General features: G+C 52.3%; 7 protein-coding genes across 7 annotated transcripts; 2 read left to right on the top strand and 5 right to left on the bottom strand.

The window, feature by feature from the left end:
• Positions 1 to 140: 140 nt before the first annotated feature.
• Positions 141 to 959, top strand: N7474_000867 (SDR family NAD(P)-dependent oxidoreductase; the record flags this gene model as incomplete). The annotated part of the gene is made up of 1 exon (XM_057192282.1): positions 141 to 959. One exon carries the CDS (start codon positions 141 to 143, stop codon positions 957 to 959), a length of 819 nt encoding a protein of 272 aa, XP_057057235.1.
• A 115-nt stretch (positions 960 to 1,074) lies between these two features.
• N7474_000866 (trafficking protein particle complex subunit 5) lies at positions 1,075 to 1,900 on the bottom strand (the record flags this gene model as incomplete). The annotated part of the gene is made up of 2 exons (XM_057192281.1): positions 1,075 to 1,561; positions 1,620 to 1,900. The coding sequence occupies 2 exons, from the start codon at positions 1,898 to 1,900 to the stop codon at positions 1,075 to 1,077; spliced, it is 768 nt and encodes a 255-aa protein (XP_057057234.1).
• A 1,292-nt stretch (positions 1,901 to 3,192) lies between these two features.
• N7474_000865 (uncharacterized protein) lies at positions 3,193 to 4,068 on the bottom strand (the record flags this gene model as incomplete). Its single annotated transcript, XM_057192280.1, has 2 exons — positions 3,193 to 3,552; positions 3,613 to 4,068. 2 exons carry the CDS (start codon positions 4,066 to 4,068, stop codon positions 3,193 to 3,195), a joined length of 816 nt encoding a protein of 271 aa, XP_057057233.1.
• Positions 4,069 to 4,374: 306 nt separating this feature from the next.
• Positions 4,375 to 5,735, bottom strand: N7474_000864 (rRNA-processing protein LAS1; the record flags this gene model as incomplete). The annotated part of the gene is made up of 4 exons (XM_057192279.1): positions 4,375 to 4,834; positions 4,897 to 5,352; positions 5,421 to 5,560; positions 5,616 to 5,735. The coding sequence occupies 4 exons, from the start codon at positions 5,733 to 5,735 to the stop codon at positions 4,375 to 4,377; spliced, it is 1,176 nt and encodes a 391-aa protein (XP_057057232.1).
• Positions 5,736 to 6,138: 403 nt separating this feature from the next.
• Positions 6,139 to 7,254, bottom strand: N7474_000863 (uncharacterized protein; the record flags this gene model as incomplete). Its single annotated transcript, XM_057192278.1, has 1 exon — positions 6,139 to 7,254. The coding sequence occupies one exon, from the start codon at positions 7,252 to 7,254 to the stop codon at positions 6,139 to 6,141; it is 1,116 nt and encodes a 371-aa protein (XP_057057231.1).
• A 4,604-nt stretch (positions 7,255 to 11,858) lies between these two features.
• Positions 11,859 to 13,799, top strand: N7474_000862 (putative mitochondrial inner membrane protease subunit 1; the record flags this gene model as incomplete). Its single annotated transcript, XM_057192277.1, has 4 exons — positions 11,859 to 12,078; positions 12,149 to 12,588; positions 13,177 to 13,557; positions 13,623 to 13,799. The coding sequence occupies 4 exons, from the start codon at positions 11,859 to 11,861 to the stop codon at positions 13,797 to 13,799; spliced, it is 1,218 nt and encodes a 405-aa protein (XP_057057230.1).
• A 135-nt stretch (positions 13,800 to 13,934) lies between these two features.
• On the bottom strand, positions 13,935 to 15,247 carry N7474_000861 (mitochondrial 54S ribosomal protein mL38; the record flags this gene model as incomplete). Its single annotated transcript, XM_057192276.1, has 2 exons — positions 13,935 to 14,659; positions 14,719 to 15,247. The coding sequence occupies 2 exons, from the start codon at positions 15,245 to 15,247 to the stop codon at positions 13,935 to 13,937; spliced, it is 1,254 nt and encodes a 417-aa protein (XP_057057229.1).
• Between the last annotated feature and the right edge of the window lie 85 nt (positions 15,248 to 15,332).

The following is a 15,332-nucleotide window of genomic DNA, read 5'->3' as shown; positions in this document are numbered from 1 at the left end:
TTGGAAGTACTCCGGGAGGATATCGGATTTGTACCGATACTCCGACGTGAAGAGGGGCTGACTACATCATCATCGTCTTCCCTTCTACTTCTCACACGTCATTCTTTTGCATATTTATCACCTCTCCCTTTGGTTTTAATATGGCAGCTACACACGCCATCTATCCCAGCCTACGCGGCAAGACCGTGCTCGTCAGCGGCGGCGCGGAAGGCATAGGCGCCGCAACGGTCGAGCTCTTCGCCCGGCAAGGCAGCCAAGTGCTCTTCATGGACATTGCGGAAACATCCGCGCAAAAGACGATTGACCATATTGTCTCTCTATCTCAAGAGGCCGCAGCTCGAGGCGCGCCGTCTATCAAAGCACCAATCTTCTACCGCTGCGACCTCACAGATCTCCCCGAGCTACAAGCTACCGCCGCCAGAATCCTTCAAGAGCACGGCGTCGTGCATGTCCTGGTCAACAACGCTGCTGCCGGAGCCGGCTCGGCACGAGTAGCCACAGAGAAGGTAACAGCCGAAGCATGGGATTTCCAAATCAACGTCAACTTCCGCCATGTCTTCTTCCTCACACAGGCCATGGTGCCCGCCATGAAGAGTTCCGGGGGAGGAAGTATTGTCAATCTGGGTTCTATCACATGGAAGCTCCCGTCTTCGGACTCGCCGATATACGCTTCTTGCAAGGCTGCTATCATGGGTCTTACGCGGACGCAGAGCAAGGAGTTTGGGGAAGCTAATATTCGGGTGAATAGCGTTATGCCCGGGGCGATAGCGACGCAGAGGCAGAGAAAGGAGGTTCTGACGGATGCGTATCGTGCGGAGATCTTTCGGGGACAGAGCTTGAAACGCGATTTGGAGCCCGAGGAGGTCGCTAAAGTGATTGTGTTTCTAGGGAGTGACGAGGCAAGCGCTGTAACAGGGAGCTCGTATGTGGTCGATGGTGGGTGGTGCAGTGACCCTTGATACAGTCCAGAATTGCAAGCCTATATATATGTGAGGTGTAAATTGCTACTGTGTATCGTATAGTTGGGAATAATCAGAAGAACCCAGTAGCAAACCCGAGTAACGCGAGAGATGTTTATTTGACGCCCGATCTCTCCAACACCTTCTCCCGCTCCATGACACTATCACCAAACCGAAGCAGGAAGACCGTGCGACTGGGCCACATCTCCGACGGCTGATTGTGAGCCGAGACCTTGGCTTCGAACCCACATCCGTCGCACACACCCTCGATAATGCCCGCCACGAACGCGGCACAATTGAGCATGCTCATTTCCCGCGGCACACTGATGTAGGTGTTGACCAGTGGGTCATTGTCGGTGATCATGTATTCATTAGGGGTATCGGGGGACACGGAGTGCTCGAGGGCGTCTGCGGAACGCTGGAAGAGGAGGCGCCAGAGGGGCCCGTGGATGAGATGGAGCAGAGTGATTATCCGGAGAGGACGGTTAGGGGGCGAGGAAGAGGTGGAGGAACTCGAGAGAGCGGAGGATGAGGTGGATGTACTGCGGTAGAAGAGGAGGTCGAGCAGGCGCAGGCCGAGAGGGTAGCCTTGTTCATTTAGTCTGGAAAGAAGCCGGTTAGTATCCCGTCTGAGTTGGATGTGAACCAGGTGCAGCGTACCGTTTTTCAAGATCTTGTATCCCTGTTACCCTTCGCTGAGCATATGTCACCATCTCCGCGAACAGAAACGCGAAGCTCGCCCGGCTGAGTTCTGCATTGCGACTCCGGTTTAAATGCCGGTCGTAGATGGTCTTGCGATTGGAGGGGACGCGCAGCCCCGACATGGGCTGGCTGGGTGTCTGTGCCTGTTGCGGTGTCTGCGGCTTATCGGTGGATGCTGATTGAGGTGGGCCGACATTGCTGATGGACATCACCGCCGAGTGTCTGGGGGGAGCCGACATGTTGGCGTGATGTTAGGAGGTTGGCGCGATACCGGGGGGAGAGGGGGAGGGAGAAAGGAGAGTGAAATTGAAGGAGAGAGTGTGGCAGTGATAGATAAGAAGAGAGGAGGAGCAGATCAATCGGAGCAGAGCATTGTCGGAGGCCGTTGGTTGATATGTAGCAAGTAGTTGGAGATGGAGGGAGTTGGTTCAGGTACGGCGGAGCACATCGCCCCTCCACGCACTCGGCCGGCTTCACAAGCGCGTTTAGAGACACAAGGGCTTGGAGAAGCATTTTTATTTGTTTGTTTACGGGTAAGAGGGATTATGCCACGGACAATATATCACAACAAATCCATTGCTCTATTTCACTACAGCTCAAGGCGAGGATCTCCCAGCGCGATAGCTCAAAATACCTCGAAAAAGTCTTCATGTATCCAAAAAGTCTTCCTAGACCCTTCTCAGTATCCGAATGAAAACGCTCTGCTTCTATAACCAGACACAATTAGCACATAGCTCGTCTGATAATTCGGACTCCAGAGGAGAACACGATTTGAAAAAAAACAAAGTGCCAACGAATGGACCAGCCAGAATCAGACATCCAAGGAAGAAATTGCGCACAGAGCCGTCTGAAATGGGTTCAAGACGACGGCTAGCGTGGAAACTGCGAATGTAGGAAAAATTTTCATCATAAGAGAGGGCTGGCGAGCCCTCTCTCTGGCTGGTCCATGGGAGACACAAAAGAGACGAAGGGCAAAAGCGACTTACCCAGTCAGTATTAGTTAATAAAAATAGCAAGTCACGTCCATATACACCCTGTGAGCCGTGTGCAGGAGCCAACATCAGACTCCTGGCAGGTTCGGTGGTGGAGGGCGTCACACGGAGAGAAGAAGAAAAGAGAGAAAAAAATTGGCGCGCGGGAGGCTTTTTATGGGCGGATGTGACTGCCTGAGGCAGAAACTTCTGATCCACTCCAGGTCCGGTGAAGAAGCAAATAGAAGAAAAGATAACAAGAAACCAAACTATTGTTCAAAGAATGCTAGGGGACCTTGCGGCTGATCAGACAAAGATGAATGTCTTTGCAACATGCGTCCACCTCAAGTAGATGCGCAGTGGTAGTCTTAGCTTTGTTGTAGATTCTGGTCCCGGTCACTAGAGCAAAGACGGAAGAAAAGACACCTGGTTTCTCCTTGGTTTCTCCTTGGTTTCTCCTTGCTATCGGAGATATCCCAGCTATTAGGAACGGCATCTGCCCCGTTAAGCTATGGTTTCAATCCTTCACCTCTCAATTCACTAGAGTTGGTATCCAATCATCAAACAAGGCTGTTCATCTTAACACAGCTGATAGAAGACTGGTCAATATCTAGACCCGCCTCGATGTATGCAGCAACAAGCTGTCCTCTCAGATGTTCATCCTCGGTTTTGGACCGGAAACCAATGGAACACTGCATGACTGTACGCGCTTTTATAACCAAGCCAAACTTTCGCATCATCGAATCGAATGTATTAGCAATGTCGTCACATTCCTGGATGTCAAGTGGAAACTCTGTCGCCCACATGACTTTGTTGGTGGACCATTCCTCCCAGGTGATACATTCGTTGAATAGTAGAACCTCGAATAGTCTCTCCATTCGCAGGCCCTCATGCTTCTCCCAGAGCATATCCTTACTTCCCTACACATCACCATTGTCAATTAAGCGTTCACAAGTGAAGGTAATGAAATATATGCTTACATGAATCTTGAATGCGCTGGCTTGGTCGCCAACTTGACCGTGAACCACCCTTAGCAATCCAAAGTCCAAGATCGGAGGTTGTTGGACCAGCATCCGGCGCCAGCTTGCTTCTTTTCGCATATACATTGCTCTTTTCGTGCTGCTCTGGTTCATATCCAAAGCTGCAAACTTACACTTCCCTAATTCTTTACCGGAGCTTGGAAAGACGCAAGGAAATGTCTCGGCGAGGAGCGGGTTCTGCGTCTTTTCATGCATCGGAATGTCAGGTTTGTCGACCGGGGAAAAGAATAAGGCCCTCTGAATCTGGACTGATTGGCTGATCAAAGTGACCCAGCTTCGACACACTCGCTGTGCGGCGATGAGAAGAGTCCGCAAATCGAGTTGGAGTAGGATCATCTCCAGGATTTCCGGCGTAGACATCGCCCGGTCTCTCGCTGTGCGCGTTGTGGTATTCATGATTGCAAAAGGTCTGAGCCAGTCCAAGCGATGAACTGCGAGTATGAGTTTTTTATTTCGGCCGGTTTATAGCCCTCTTCAAATGCGATTCAACACCACACGTCAAAGATTTGAGGCTCCTGCATTGCGCCCGGCTAGCCCCCTCCCACTTCTTGGCTGCCTAGGGGCGGAATCTGAACAGCTGTTGAAACATTCTACGTGTGTACCCAAGGCAGCCATGTTCGGCGCCCGGCCCACCGTCACTTAGCGTTGTGGTGTAACATGCTGCCAGCAGCGTGGTTGATTAATGTAGCAGTAGAAAATCTCTCAAGCCGTGCCCAACGGCCGACTGTCCCATTTCTCCAACAGCCCCCATCCACGCTGGCGCAGCTCAGCGAAGGGCGCTGCATCTGAATGTCCATTTTGAGCAGGGGTCACCAGTTTCTGGCCATGAGCCGATCCGGCGTTGTCCTCTTCCTGGGTTTGTTGCAACGTCACGCTCAACATCTTCGCCCAGTGCCCGGAGCTTGCCTCGCAGGCGCGGAGAACATAACTGCGGGGATACATTCGCCTGTATGATACCCAGAAGGGAGAACTGGATACATGATCCAGCCATAGAAAGAGGGCCTCGGCATGCGCATTGCTCGATGTATCATCTGCCTCGTTGAACGCCAGATCATCCACCAGGGCCTCTGTCAGGTACATCATAAACGAAGAATCGCTATCTGCTACCCTCTGCAGGACTGTATCCCATTTGGCGAATGTATCATTTAAAGATTCCCCGACTCTATGAAGATCATCAGAATTTGACTCAGAATCAGTATCTCAAGGTGGAAAAAAAATACTCACATGCGTCCAGCAGGAATCAACATAGACTCATCGAGCAAGACACTCGGCAGAACTCGGATACCAGTACCTGAAATGTTGCAGATAGATACCAACTGCGCCGCGGTAATCAGGCCTTGATCTCTTTTCCGTTTCTTGGATAATGGTTCTGTTGTGGCGTTGGAGCCACCCGAAACGGGAAGGAGAGTATCAAGTAAGGCCTTCTTAACCGAAGCGGTGTCGTCAGACTCGAGAGGGGGCGCATCGCCCAATTCATCGATGCCGCCCCAATAGTTGTCCCACAGCCACTCCAAAGAGCGCTGCGTTGCTTTCCGCAGCACCACCAATGACGGTGGTTCCCGGTGAGTCGCCTCGTGACGAAGCTCAACAAAGGACGCTGGCAGTCCGAGATCAACCGCGCGCTGGAACATGGTCCTGCGCTGGCCGGGGATCTTGGAGTCCACGAGGCCGGTTACAAAGCTGGGGTGTTTTGGTTAGTCAAATTTAAACAAAATTAAATAGTAAAATTCACGGAAACGAATACGAACCGGCAAAATGCAGCAGAGTATGTTGCCCGAATAGAAAAGATCGAATTCCGCTGCGCATCGTCATGGAGAATGGCATCTGTCAGGAGGGCGGTGGCCTCGACATGATGCGGGATATTACCGCGCAATTTCCAAGCCTCGACCTTTTTCGTATATCGCATTAGCGACAGAAGCAGACTTGAATCGTTTGATACGTACCGTTGCGCAGGCACGGGAGCGCAAGTCTGGGCCGTCGTACGAAGGCGAGGGATAGAACTGGCTCCGCACTTCGAGCAACTGGGATTTATGTTTCCACGCCGTGAAAATGACCTTAGCCATCTTCTTCTGCTTTCCAAAATCGTGGTCAAGATGAAATTCGATCGGCTTTGAAATGTGCCGGATGATGGTTGTTCCGTCGAGAGCCGCCTTGGCCAATCACAGACGCTGTCTAGACTTGTACACTGGAAAGTATGAATTTTGTAGAAACAAAAATATATAGCTTCGGTAGCAACTGTGTTGAAGATGTAACTGACTGTTATGTACGTGTACATCACCAAAAGAAAAAGATGAACGGGTAGCGAAGCCCGACACGTGTACTATCTCATATCAGGGTATCCATCCATCCATCTCCAACGCCAATCCAAAAACCCCAGGAAAAAAGAAAAGAAACTCCACGCTATGGCCGCTCGAATACATATAACAAAAGAAAACAGAAAGACTGTGGCGTTCGAAAGCGATTGATTCAAATCCAGCCATACCCATAAGTCATGCATGGTGGGTTGAGGCTGGCAAAGGGCTGCGTAGCAGGCATTGTCTGCTGGTCGGAATCGTCGGACTCAAAGAAGAAAGATTTGTGGAGAAGGTTGAGAGCTTGCTTGGAGGACTGTCTCGCAGCAGGCAGGCCTGTCTGTCGGGGTGTGGGCGTGGCATCGGCTGACGGGAAGAGTTGTTGCGGAACAACTGGGTCTTGGCCGTTCATCTCTCCATCGCTACTTTGGGAGCCATCATCTTGGTCGTCTGTCGGGATGAAAGTTTCTTCCAGCTTCAACCCCTTGCCAGGACTTGCTTGCAGTGCAGACGACAGGCGCATATCAGGTTGGCTGTAGAGACCCATGCCGACAAGCTCTTCCTCGGGCGTCTTCGACTCGGTCACTGGCCTTGGTTCATTATTCTCGAACTGCTGGATCGGAAGAAAATCGGGCGTCGATGGGCCGGTCAGTTCGCCTGAGGACGGCACACTGACGTAGCTGGGGCATGTCATGTCCGCGGGAGGAATGTTGCTGTTCAGCGAGAACATGTCCATTGTCCACGCATCAGTCATGGGATGGGGCGCAAGTGATTGATCTGGCTGGGTTGGTGTGGTATCCCACGCCATGGGTTCGAGCTGCGAGTTCGGTATTGGCAAATGAGTCTGATGTGATGGTAGCGGAAATGACTCCTCGGAGTAGTAAGAGAAATAGTCGGATGGAGAATAAGGTGTCGGCATAGGATATGAAAGCATGTTGTCGTTGCCATATGCCGGCAACGGGTCAAATGATTGATCGGGTACGGCACCCATACCGGGATGGTTCTCCGGGATGAAATCAGGGATGCGGTGCATGTTGGATAGTCCTCGCGGCCTTGCTGATGATGGATGCCAGCTGATCGGGCGAGAATTCCGGGCCCGCATGGCAGAAGTGAGCATGGCGGCTTGAATAGTGGAAGACTGATAAGCCGGCAAGCCAAATAATACATGGTTTTGAGCCAGCATCGTGGCCCGGCGCTTGATGGTGGCCGAAGAAGGGCTGTTGCCAGCACTCCGGGGCTTCATGACCCGCGAGTGCCGTGGGCGAGGTACAGACCGAGAGAAATCCTGCATAGCTGACGGGCTATGGGCATTTCCCGAAGGACACCATTGTGTCTCGGGGGAAGACGCCGGATACCAGCAGTAATCGGCCATATAAAAGAGCGGAGGTAGTGGATGAGGTCAGTCTGGAGTCAGCGAGGTGCTGGTGGGTGGTCTGACATATGGAGTGGTGGCGGGCAAGTATAGATGATGCGTGTGTTTGAGAATGATCAGTCAGGCATAGCACGGCCAGTACTAGTAATAAAGAAAAAATCCAGGGAGCGATCTACCACCCGCCCCAGGCCCACGATGCCGATCGCATGCTAAAGATGACACGACGTTGACACTAACGAAACGGGCCTAGCCAAGGGCGCAGGCAGAGCCAAATCAAGGGCTATGGAACGGGGCGAGGTGATCCATGATGATGAATCAGATGGTCCATGCCACCACCACACATGGGGAACAGAGACCCTCACACGGGCCCAGCCTGGGGCTATAAGTTCCGGTTTCCACTGTGGAATTATGATTTGTGTAATTTGGATGAACCCAAGCGCCAGGAACCTTGGCCGAGGAATGCTACTAGGCCCCGCCAATAATCTAACCCCATCCCATCCTCATCCTGCGTCTTCCTTTATTGCCCAGTCCGCATGCTTAGATTTAATATTAGGACCTTACGTAGTGAATTTGGGTTGGGCCCCCACACACAGCTCTGCCTTTCCCTTCCTTTCATAGCGTCACCATCTCGTTACGCAAGGGTTACAATGTGATGGACTAGAGGATCGCTCCCTTCTCGTGTCGCTATGGCAGGGATGTATGAGTGGAGCAAAGAATCCCCGAATGTGGAAGGTTTGCTTTGTCACGGAGCCCTTCCAAGTCAGGGCATGTACCGCCGCCATTGCTCCGTGCATGCCCGGCTGTGATAATCACCCCCCGGACTACATGATGCATCTCCTGCATCATCCGCCACCTTTTTTGGGTTTTGTCTTTCCGATCCCAGACCGTTCCAAATGCTACTGCCAATCATGATCCGAATGCTCGGGCTGCGTAGGATACCTGCATTTTCGATCATCTGCAAGGCTTTTTGTATACATGGTGGGCCTGTTTCATCAAGTCTGGTATCGCCACTGTCTGTTCGAACTCCCGCTCGGCTAGCATATGCCGTTGGGACCAACGTGGATCTCTCGAGATGGAGAACGACCGTCCCTTCCTATGGAGTAGGTTCAATAAATAGTTCAGGTCGAAAGTTGGTTGGTCCCAGCCCTGTCTAGGATGTCGGGAAAATCAGACCCAAAGGACAAAAAAGTGGATCCACCCTCTTTTTTTCCCTGTTCCATTCTTTGTGTCACCGATCCAGAAACGAGCGGTAGAGCCACCATTCACAACGTGGCCGGGCGGATCTGATCGTGTTTAGCGCCCACAGTGCCAAAGCCAAAACCTGCTCGGGTTGATTGTTTCATTATTATTTCTCTGCTAATATTTCCAGCAAACCATTGGCTATATAGTTAGGATCATGCGTTGATCATATTGTAGCTACATCATGGCCCGGTTCCTTGATCCTTTAGACCCCTGAGAGGGTCGATGCATATCACCATTACACGGCAGGAAACGATCCAACTCGGGAAGATGGAGAGACCCACTTCCTGCACTTCGAAGGGGAATGAATTAATTTATCGTACGTCCAGAAGGTCAGGGGGCTGACCAAACATAGTACAAAGAATAACGGGCAGTTCCCTCCCCCCCTCGTCTGGTGGACCTACTTGGCCCCTCCGTCCATCACGGCTGACACAAGCCCATCGTCAACTGCCGATCCCCAGAGTATGTGCTACGTACACCGTAGCAGGAGCGGTACTGTAGTAGGAAAGAACGCCCCGGTGGTGCCCATCCATCCTACTTCTACTGTACCCCTGCGACTGTGATAGAGAAGAGAATGATCGTCCGTTAAAAATTTCCCCGAGACACAAACGGTGACACAATACTAGGTAATCATAATTATCATCTCATCCCAACTGTTAGGGAGCGGTCACAGTCCGAGACCCAGGCCACGCTAGATCGGGGGCTGATCAGCCACTTTTTGTTGCTCACGAGCCTCTTTACATCCCGCCCCCCACTTCAAGGGAAAACTCCGAGCTGCCTAGAGAGTCCCCTGGCCACTAGCGCCCATTCCATGCCTAGCTTCTTTCCCATCTTCCAGGACGTTCCAGTCGGGCCATTCTGATTGCCTGGCCGATCCCTGGGTTAGCCCCAGCGCTGGCGGAAGGGAGCGGGCTAATCAATTTGGCTTGCCTTAGCGGCATGTCATCAGCCCCTTACGGTGTAGCATCCCTCGGATTGGGAATGCTCGGTTCCTCCTCCCTCCGCTTCTGATAACCGTGCGTCGAGGGCAGATGATAATGCAAGCGGGGGGTAGAAACTGTACAGGCAGCCGAAATGCGCCTTCATTGGTGGCCCCCGGGAGCTTCGACGATCTTGGATCCGGTGAGATGGTTCTGTCTTCGCCGCTGACCCGAGTCTTGAATCACAGCTGGATGAGAATCACCGGATCATAGTGCACTAGACACGGCACTTCCACAAGACCAGGTACTGTACACGTAGACCATGGAGAGCTGCAGGTGAAAATAGATTCTTCCAGCCAAGGCTGTAGCCTAATCGGTGTCCCGTCATTGTGGTCGAGCGCTTGGTCGACCGGTTATCCCGTTGGGGCACAGTTCGGTTTCACCTATGGCCTTAATCTCGACTGTTATTATTATGCCTTGTCGCTGGGTTGGGTTGGAGCCCTGACGCCTGGGTCCTGACGCCAAAGGCGCTATGCCACGCAGGCCCGGGTGCCGGGTCCACCTAGCTTGGTCGCCGAAGCTCAAACACACTTGCGACGCCTGGTGGCGGAGCAGATTGATTGAGTGCTCGCAAAGGGGCTGGGCCATCAGCCATGAGTCGTTGGCAACTAACTAATCTTTGGAAGGCTAACTAACTATTTGCTCCTTCTGGGTGTTGGGGCTGACGCACGGCTACTACTACACACCCTGGTTGATCGTGGTATGTATGCGTCGAGGACGAGGGATCCCCCATGCAGGGGCCGATCCTGGGCCTAACACAAAACTGCTCTCTCTTCCCACGGTAACACCCAGACATGCCTTGCAGTGCACACAGGTTCGGTCAGGCTGCGGTGAAACAAGGCGCACAATCGCCCGAGCGTTCGTGTTGGGCTGGGAGTTGGCGTCTGACTATGACATGTGTAAACCGGTACGATGTACTACTGTGTGCACAAAAACGTACGTATGGGGCTCGCTCGAATTTCGGGGACTTTACAGTCGGCCGTTAGATGGATGGTAAATGGCAAAAAGCTGCACCTACGACTCAATGGCTTGAGACCCACCGCGGACTAACAATCTACTAAGAAAACTTTGATCGTTTTCGTTCCGATCGAACCGGGATAGGCACAGGATGCCAATAATCCGTCTGCAATGGCCCGTACTTGGCATCTTGCGCTTTCATTCTTTCCTGCTTGTGCATCTTTAGCAAACCTACCACACACATCTACGTCCCTGTACAAGACAGGTCAACAGAATGAAGTTGACCAACAATCATGCACCCCAACCCCTAGAGACTGCGCCGCACCCCACCGGTGCTGCGCATCATTGCCGAAACAGAATCCACCAGATGGAGTCTCAAAAGTTGAGGTGAGAGGGTCCACGTGCCCATTTCTCATCAGGCATGGATGATGGAGTCACATACCGCTAGAGATGTACGGTTTCTGTATGTGAGTTCTCTGTTGTAGATCTCAAGTGGAGCTATTGTCTCTGTATGATTGATTTTCACCCTGATTCCTTCTTCTTCCGTGAGCAAAAAGAAAGTGGGGTATGTATGGATTCCAAGATCACCCTGTTCGGGAAAATAGTTCGAGAAATAGTCGATGTGCACAGATCACCTGTCCAGGCATTCCGGCGGTCGATCCTTTTACTAGAAGACATTTTGCGCTCGATCTTGCAGTAGTACAGAGTAGTGGCTGAACGAGAATTTTCAAGCGGAATGCTTGGAGTATAAGTGGGAGTGGCAATTTTATCCGGCGTGGTTGATGGCGTTGAGGGTGGCGGCCGATATCGCTGGAGCATCGTGGACCGCGAAAGAACCATTGCGCTACAATGAAGGATGTGGTAAACCACCATTTGAATCAATAGGTATTATACAGTCAATAGGAATATTGTTGTAGACCTGCAGATATATTTGTGTTGGTTCTGATTTGAGTGCGGCAACAGACAGGCCTCAAAAATATATATGTGCAGCGTACGGCACTGAAGTCCATGGACCATCAGAATAACACGCACCACAACAATAGCAGTCTTCTCTCGCTGTCACCATTTCTTAATATCAAGGAGCTCACCAGCAAGTCACCGCTCCAACATGGAAGTATCTATACACCCAGAAAAACGGAAAGCAATCATCGTGACGTCAATTCATCCAAACCCGCCGGACAGCATTCAGTCTACCGCAGCACGAATCCTGTTCAGGACCGCATTGCCACTGTCTTGACGTGTCTCATGTGCAGAGATTATTTCCGAAAATTTGCATATTCTCTCAGCCCAGATTAACAGACTGGAAACGAAGGAGACAAGCAGATATCCTATACTACGTATACAATAATGTCCGCCTGTGCAAAAGGCCAATCAAGCGATGATACGAGCGACATCATCGGCGACCCTCGCACGACCAAAAGTCGTGTCCTCGAGACCGGCGCTGCGATGGTCCAGGAGTTCAAGCCAGTGAAGCAGATCTGTGCACACCTGAACGCATTTCACGTCTACGCGAACGATCCGACTCGCTGCGTCGAGTCAAACCACTACTGCTCACACTTGACGGAGGGTATGTATACAACACCACAGCAGACTGGCAACTATGGTGTGAGACTATAGCTTACAAAACCCATGGACAGACGTCAGACAATGCCTAATCTACGACTCCCCCCAACACAACGCGCGGCTGATCGGGGTAGAGTACATGGTCACGCCACGGGTGTTCCTTACTCTCCCCCAGGAAGAGCGACGCCTCTGGCACACGCACGAGTTCGAGGTGAAGAGCGGGATGCTGGCCATGCCAGCACCGGCAGGCGTTCCGGGGGCGGCGTGGGAGGCTGCCGAAACGGCTGAGATGAAAGACATTGCGCCCATCTATGGGAAGACCTACCATTTCTGGCAGGTGGACAGGGGGGATCCGGTGCCGATGGGCCCTCCGCAGCTCATGGGCAGTTTCACGTCACCCGAAAGAGTGGAGAAGGCGTGCCCGGGCGGAATGGATGAGCTGTTGAAGGATCGCGATGGGAGGTTTGGGATTGATTATCGAGTCAAGGCGAAGAAGAGGGAGGGCATTGCGGAGGTGCAGAAGCATCCTGGTAGGTTTGATGGGTCGATCCACACTTGGGAACTAAGCTGACATAGTTGCTGTTGTTAATAGATGCCGATACCATGTGGCAGAAGAGTTGAGTTGCGAATCAAATTGGAACAAAATTCATATTTCTAGCATCGATCTGTCTCCCCACCACACACGCCTCAAGGACCCAGTCCCATAGTTAAATGGGGTCAAGATTGAGAACGCGCTGGGGGACGGCGTATGGAATTGACCAAGCCGGTTGTGTTCATCTGGCTTCATTGTCCACACTTGCTCGTCCTGGTGCTGAATTTCGGCGACGGCAAGCTCTAGCATTTGTAGAAGCGGCGGTTTTTTAACATAATATTTAAAAGGTCGGTTGAGATTGCAGATTCAAGACAATAATCCCCAGTGCTGCTCCGCTAGATAACCCCAACATCATAGGGCTGCGCGGAGCAGAACACGAGCTTGTCGTGGTGAAGAAAGAAAGAGAAAATCAACCACACGCGGTTTTTTTTTAAAGCGTGAGTGGGTCACATGACCAGCCATCTTTTTGAACCGGAGCTGCCAAAACCAACACCATCATTCCAATCCAAGCATGCTCCTAACGCACAGCAAATGGAGCGCCTATTACGCAAAGCCCTAAAACAAGGCACTCCGCGCCGGGCTGCCCGCCTAGCCCTCGACGGTATCGGCCTGTTCTGCGCCTGTACGCTCGTGTGGGAGCACCTGATCACGATTCAGCTCAGCGAGGGACCCTCGATGTACCCGACCTTCAGTCCGCGCGGCGACTACCTGCTCATCTCGCGCATGCACCGCAATGGCAAGGGGATAGCGGTCGGCGACGTGGTGCGCTTCAACCACCCAACGTTTCTGGGCGTCCACGGTGCGAAGCGCGTAGTCGGCATGCCGGGGGATTTTGTCTGTCGTGATGCGCCGTTTAGTACGGAGGTTGGGAAGACGCCGGATATGATTCAGGTGGGTTTCTTTGTGTTATTCCAATCAATTATCTTACTGATTGGGGGTTTTTGGCTTCAATTTAGGTTCCCGAAGGTCATGTCTTCCTGATGGGCGATAACCTGCCCTGGTCGAGGGATTCAAGAAACTACGGACCCGTCCCTATGGCGCTGATCAATGGGAAGATCGTTGCGAGGGTTTGGCCGCCGTCGAAAATGGAGTGGGTGAAGAATACGATGCAGCCGGCACAAATGGAGGCGTAGTGGGAACTGGCTGCTTGCGCTTTCGATCTTCTACAGCATATTTATACCGGAGTTTGGTTTCTGGAAGGGACTGGGATGCATATTCATACATATCGAATTGTACAGTACAACTATAGAACAAATACCACAAGGAAATCACCTGAACGAGGAAGGGTTTCTCCGCTTGTAAGGAAGGGGCTCGACCTTCTTCCGGCGGAGCTCCATATCCGCACCCTCGAATCCGAGCTGCTGCATAACTTCCAGAGTCGTGTCATCCCACTGAGTCCGGAACAGGTGTGCTCCAATAGCCTTGAGCTGGTATTGGCGCTGCAGAGTGCGGAGGCGCACGGCATCCCGGTCAGTCTCGCTGGCCTTGACGGCAGCAAAGTCGAGCGGCTTGGAGCCACTCTGCTCCAGGATGAAAAGTGAGAGTCGATGGTAGGGGCTGCCCTTTTGAGCAACAGGCGGCAGCCAGGGGAGCACGATTTGAGAATCCGCCGAAAGCTGAGAGAGATCGACCTTGGTCGCGGTGGCCGAGACGGGGACGTTGACAGCCAGGAAGTGCGTCTTGTAGTCAAAGCTGTCCGTCTCCACATTGGGAACATCCGGGTCGACGACAGCGATAGTGACCAGTTTCTCTCCGCGCTCAAAGAGCTGCACGTCCAGTTTGGGAGGGACGGTAGTGGTTTTCGCGGGGACGAACTCGCCAGGCTGAATCTGATGCTTGCCGAAGTAAAGCTTGGTGTCCACCACGGGGTCACATTTCGCCAGAACATCGGGGATCACTTTCATCTGTGTGATTCGCTGAACTAAGATCTTGCGGCGGTATTCGCGCCATTTTTGGTCGGCCAGATATTGGTAAATGGGTTTGCTCATATCGCCTGTCGCGAAATCACAAATATTAGTCTTCGGTGAAATGAACTGACATTGAAGCGCTTACCTTGGCCGTCTTCAAACTTCCTCTTCACGAGAGGATCGTTGATATCCGCTAGAATCTTGAGTTTATCCAGGTGGATTCGCATCGCTGGCAACTTGGATTTCTTTGCCTGTTCCCCCATCTGCTCGGTCGGTGTGGCTTCCAGATTCGCAATCCTTACTTCCATCTTCTGGATTTCGGCCAGCTTTTCCTCCCGGTCCGCCTGTAGAATCTTGCGCGCTTCCTGGAAGCATTGGTACGGCAACTGTTCAAAGGGCAGGTTGGATGAGCCCTGCAACGCGGCACGACGTCGACGAGACCCAATCGGATTAACACCTCCGCGCATCAGTTGTCTTTCTAGCCGGGGACTCGAAACAAGTGTCGGATCTGGAGACTTGTAGAATGGTTCACTCGTCGACTCGGCCGGGGCCTTTTCGCTAGCCGCGACAGTGGTCGAATGAAACCCATGGCGTTGAACGCCCGCGAGACTTCTTGAGTAGTTTGAGCGAAGGCATTGAAGCAATGGCTTCGACGCCCGTTCGCAGTGAGCCATGCTGGCGATGTTGAGTGTTGTGAAGGGGAATAGACAGTGTTTGAGAGGGAACTTTTCCGGGGGGCAGAAACACTCCTTCACCGCC

This window comes from Penicillium riverlandense (genome assembly GCF_028828495.1).
Source record: "Penicillium riverlandense strain IBT 135883 chromosome Unknown utg000001l_segment0_segment0, whole genome shotgun sequence".
Taxonomy (NCBI): domain Eukaryota; kingdom Fungi; phylum Ascomycota; class Eurotiomycetes; order Eurotiales; family Aspergillaceae; genus Penicillium; species Penicillium riverlandense.
The sequence above is the reverse complement of the archived record's forward strand: the minus strand, read 5'-3'. Positions and strand labels throughout refer to the sequence as shown.